The 5,347-nt window shown below is 35.2% G+C and overlaps 1 protein-coding gene across 1 annotated transcript; it reads right to left on the reverse strand.

Annotated features, from left to right (window-relative positions):
• Positions 1–4,110: 4,110 nt before the first annotated feature.
• On the reverse strand, positions 4,111–4,719 carry LOC129951030 (proline-rich protein 2-like). The gene is made up of 2 exons (XM_056063024.1): positions 4,552–4,719; positions 4,111–4,503 (listed from the first exon to the last, which is right to left on the reverse strand). Exons 1-2 carry the CDS (start codon positions 4,717–4,719, stop codon positions 4,111–4,113), a joined length of 561 nt encoding a protein of 186 aa, XP_055918999.1.
• Between the last annotated feature and the right edge of the window lie 628 nt (positions 4,720–5,347).

A 5,347-nucleotide genomic window follows, 5' to 3' on the forward strand; every position in this document is an offset into this window, starting at 1 on the left:
CGGGCTACAGTACGTGTAATGTGATGGTTAATTCGTAGGACAGGAATTGGCAAGTCCTGCAAGAGTAATTCTTGTCATGAAAAGTGGTTGTAAAAGTCACTATAGACCATAATACTCTACAAGCTGTTATACCACTAAAGTTATTTATTTATTTTTTGAATTACTAAACATTTATATAACATTTATGTAATAACTTATTTTTTTAAAATCGATAGTCTAATTTTTGGTTTAAAAATGTGTTCACAGTCAAATTTTTCAAGTCCCAACTGAAAACCTCTGCGCATGTTTTCAAAAATTATATTTTTTTAAAATGATTAAACTTTGATTTTTTCCGAACTAAATGATTATTGATGTATTTTAGCAAAACCATATTTCATGATAGCAAAGAATCTTCTGCCAAAAACCTTTTTGTATTTTCTGATTATTTGAAACAAAAAGAAGCCCACACCTTTTCTAATTTCATGGTTTTACGGCTATAAAACACATAAGGTGCGTTACCGTGTCAAATAAAAATCACCTTGCATCATTTTCACATAATAAGAGTATTCTTTTCCCTACATTTTGATATTCTTAAACCTAATTACATTTCCTAACCCTCTTTGATTTAACCGCACTAAAGCAATGAATCCAACACGATTGCATAACTAATTTTCAAAATTAGTCTGTTTTCACTTAAGTTAATGCAACAAACATTCGTAAAAGTCACACTTAATTAACTGATATACCTAATTCGCCAATGGTTTTCATCAAAACTTTCCCAAAAACAAAACAACACAAACAAAATATAAAACAATAAGATTCATTACCATCGAACGCCTCTCGAACTCTTAGAAGCTCATAACTCAAGCCAACCAAACAACCAACCCTTAGATTTTGTCAGGAGCACACTATAAATGTAGTTATTTTTAGAAAAATAAAAACAAAAGCCATATCAAAGTGAAAATTTCAATCCCCCTTTCTTCCATATCATATAGGTTTAGGTTGTTATGGTCAGCACAAATGAGGTGTTAATGGTCACATGTGATACTAATAGCCAGACCTGATGATTCTGTATACGTACACTAAGAGCATAATTTTTTTCCTCATTCGTATTCGTGTATAATATTGAAGAAGTATTATAGTTTCCTCATTTTGATATCTACTACAAACTATAGAAAACTAACGGTATACGAGTATAGCGCCACTCCTCCTTATAGAACATAAACTTTATCCATAGCTAAATACAACCTATATTGGGTTGGACCACATAAAAACCACGCAACACATGAGACTAATGGTCTTTTAAGGAATTCTTAATTGTCCTCTGCAATGCTGCTGGCGAGGCGAACAATGTTTTGGGAAAAACTCTTAATTATTCCGAGAAAATAGTTAAAAGCATTTTAGTTATGGTCATGTGTGTGGTATGTTTTTGTTCTTGGTTTTTTTGGGTAAAGAGTGGCATAAGAATCACGAGAAAAATGGCTGCGGAAGATGTTCGACCAGAGAGCATTATAAATTTGCATAAGTCAGATTTTTCATATAACTTTTGGACAATTTTCTTATTAAGCCAAAAAATAAAGATTAAGTTATTTAAAAATTATCAATTTTTTAGTGGAAAAAATTTGACAAGAGTGTTAAAAAGCCTTTCAAAAAAATCATAACTTTTAAATTGAATTAAAATCATAAAGCTTGTTCATTATTTATAATTTTTATAAGTCAAATGAATTGTTCAAGGCAACGAGAAAAAAAATAAATTACGAAGCCATCATTTACACTCTCAAAGCCGCTATGCAATTATGAGTCTTCAATTCAACAGCATCGCACGAAAGACAGAGGATTTATGGCTGAAGTTTGAACTTTTAACGCTATATACGAACGAGTTAAAAAGTTTTCATTATTTTATAAAATTTATTCCGTGTTTTTTTTTCATTTTGTTATAAATTATTTTTCTCACTGCTTTTCACTTTTCACTTAAGTTTTACCATCGCATCGTCGTCGTCGCTATCATCATCATTTTGTCGAACATTCAGTGAAGAATATGCATTATCGACATTGGGAGGGAGAGGAGGGTATATGATGATAAGATATCAAAAGAAAACTTTAAATTAATCGAAGTTTTTTTTTTGTCTTCTTTTTTTTCTTTTAATCATCGTTATTCAAAAGTCAAGGATTAAGCGGTTGTCTTTGAAGGCAAATTGTGAAAACTCTCTTGAAATAAAAGGAAATTTTTAAGTGATGTATATATGGACAAAACGGACTATGGGAAGGCAGTATACTATAGATACAAAGGATTATGACTTTTAGGTCAATTTCTGATCATGAGAGCTGCTTAAATGCGTTCATAATTTACCTAAGTTTTAAGTTTTAGTAAAGGTAAAAGGTTTTCTTCTTGGAAAATTTTGTGAAATGAAGAGGAAATTTTCCCATAAACTTTTAGATTTTTTAATAATGTGAGTTTAAAAGATGGAAACTCATAATAAATATTCTTGTTAAATCCTTAGTATTTACATTGACTACAGAGACTACACTGCATTACAAGAAAATGCAATATTTGAAATCGAAGTATTAAATTAATTGAATTGGCTTTGAGGCAAGTTGTTTGAATTTTGCATTAGCCTGATGCTTTTTGTTAATATTCGTTTTTTTTATTCAAATTCATCAAAAAGCGTCTAAATAGCTCATCAGATTCGAATGCATTCCTAATTTCAATTATACTCGTCTTATTGAATGAATAAAGAAATATTGACGTTGTAACTATACAAAGCCTTAATTTTCGAAAAAAAAAATATTATTATCTTAAATCTCTAGGAGAGATCTACGTTATGGCTGAACATTTTACTGATAAGGCATGTCTCGAAGGTTTTTACGCTCTTAAAAATTAACCTTTAAGCTTCAATTCGGACTTACTGTTAACAGCCACACATTAAGAATGTAGTATGCTTAACTTCGTTCTTTTTTACTTGAGTCATATAGACACTAAATGGCAAGTTTTTCCGTCGTAAAAAATGTCGAACTTTAGATTTTAAATTATTTTAATTATTAATTTAAAGTAAAGTACTATTTTCTTTTGGAGAACTTCAACCGAAATATATTAAATTGGCCGTTAATCTATTTTTGAAATATTTTTTAATTGTTTCCTACATTTGATAACAGTGAAGCGAACTACGTTGAAGACTAATAAATATTTAAACATTCTAGTAGCTTAATGAACTGGTGGATCCAGGTGGGGGAGCGTATGAATTCCCTTCAATTTAAAAATAATCGTATTGAGTTAATGAATATGACCCTCATTATGTTTTGAGTTATTAATTTTTTGTATATATGAAAACAAAATTTATATTTTACTTCATAAACTTTGTTGCCAAAACTACCAATTTTAACAGAGTTTAACATTATGTGAGTCGGTAATTCAGCCCATTTCCAAAAATTTTGACCAATGGACAATCAAGGGGGGGGGGGGGGTCATATGAGCCATAAAACTTATACAGTTAAGTTGTATAAGTAGAAATGTCATCTAAAGATTTGTTAGTAATTTAACGACATTCACAAAAATTGGTTTGCTGTCAAAAACTACTAAAATTTCTGTTTCTGCGTTAAATTATTTTCATAAAATTGGTTTCTAAAAAAAGAGCAAATATTAAATTTTTTAAGAAGAAACCTTGAATAAGAGATTGCCTTTAAATGCCTGACCAGCCTTCAATTCCTTCAAGTATTGCATTCGTAAAAAATGTCGAATGAAGTGCAATCAAAATTGCGTTGGTGGAAAAATTGAATTAAGTAGCTCCCCCGATTCGTTAAAAAATTGTCTTCATTTTATTTTAAATCTCGAAGTTGAAATTGCCTGCGTGCGATTTGTTGTTATCCGCAAATAAGAAAACGGCCCACATTCGATACAGCAGACAACTTATAAAACAATATAATTATTTATTTATTTTTCGTTCGAAATACAATTTTTGATTTGTTTTTCTTTTTTCTTAAGAATAATAAATTGTAACTTTATGTTGTAGTTCTTTTTGTTTTTGCATTTTTTAAATAACTTATCTAAAATTATTATTTTTGTTCTGTTTCATTTAAAATTGTTTATATTATAAAAAGAAAAAAAAAAAAACAAATAACGTTTTGATCTTAAGATTATAAATAAGACATAAACATTGCGCACGAATAATACGGCAACTCCGTTGAATGGCATGTTGGCCGAAGTGTTTGGCGGCGGCGCGGCGGCGGCTGCCCCATTGGCGGCTGGTGCTGAGTGTATGCAGTCGGCAGGCCTGCTCGGCCGGGGGACGGTGGTGGCGACGAGTAGGCCGGTTGCTGCGTCGGAGGTCCGCTAGCAATGGACTGAGGTGGAGCATACGATGCTAGTGGATGTGAGGATGGAGGCCGCGAGACTGGTGGCTGCTGTGATGGAGCGTTGGATGGGGGATTGGAGCCGTTGTTGGCTGCGGCCACTTGGTTCGGGGGAGGGGTTTGCCCTGGACTGGGAAAGGAACCATATGAACAACCAGCTGCACCTCCAGCTGTTTGCTGTTAACCTGGCTATCCAGGTGGCGGTATTTGTGGCTGCGAGTTTACTGTAATTGATTCCGGAATTCGGTGCACTGTATCCATAACCCATCGGGGGTCCAGGCGGTCCGCTGGCGTTCTGTGGTCGATACTGCCCGGGCAGTGCTTGGGCTCTGCCGAATTCGGATAAGGGCTATTAGGAGGTGGCGGACCACCGGCCGAGGATGTCGGCGGCATACCAGCGTGATGATTGCCTTGACTGGAAGGTAGATATCCTTGAGAAGGAGGCCCGTACGGTGGTATAGCACCAGGATAGCCAGTCTGGGGTTAGTAGGGCTGCCCTTGATGTGGATAGCCGGCGTAGTGACCGTGTTGTTGATAGCCCCCACGGTACTGAGCTTGTGGCGGTGGTTCCTGGGGTTGTTCACCAGTTCGATGTTGCTGTTGATTATTTTGGGTCGATGGAGGGGGCTGTTGGCCAGTACCTGGTACTCCGCGGTATGGAACGTTAACTCTCTGCTGTTGCCCGGCTGTCTGAGGTGGAATGGCGCCGCCGACGCCATGGGAGGCAGATTGGGGTGAGATGCCGGGGCCGCCGCATCCGCCGATGTTAATGTCACCTTGTTGAACTGAAGAAGATTGAGGCGGAACAGGCTGTGGCGGCTGCTGTTGCTGCGTATACGCCACAGATATCTTGCCTGCTGCCTTTTTCTTCCTCTTGTATTTCTCGTTTTAAAAACAAATGTTAGCTGTTCACTTTTTCCGCTGTCTCAAAAAATGTATTCAAGGGAATATATCTGCTCTTGTTGTGCAGATATATTCGATATAAAAATGTTTAATTTATTTTTACGCACAGGAATTACAT

The sequence above is a fragment of the Eupeodes corollae genome, chromosome 1 (assembly GCF_945859685.1).
Source record: "Eupeodes corollae chromosome 1, idEupCoro1.1, whole genome shotgun sequence".
NCBI classification, from domain to species: Eukaryota; Metazoa; Arthropoda; class Insecta; order Diptera; family Syrphidae; genus Eupeodes; species Eupeodes corollae.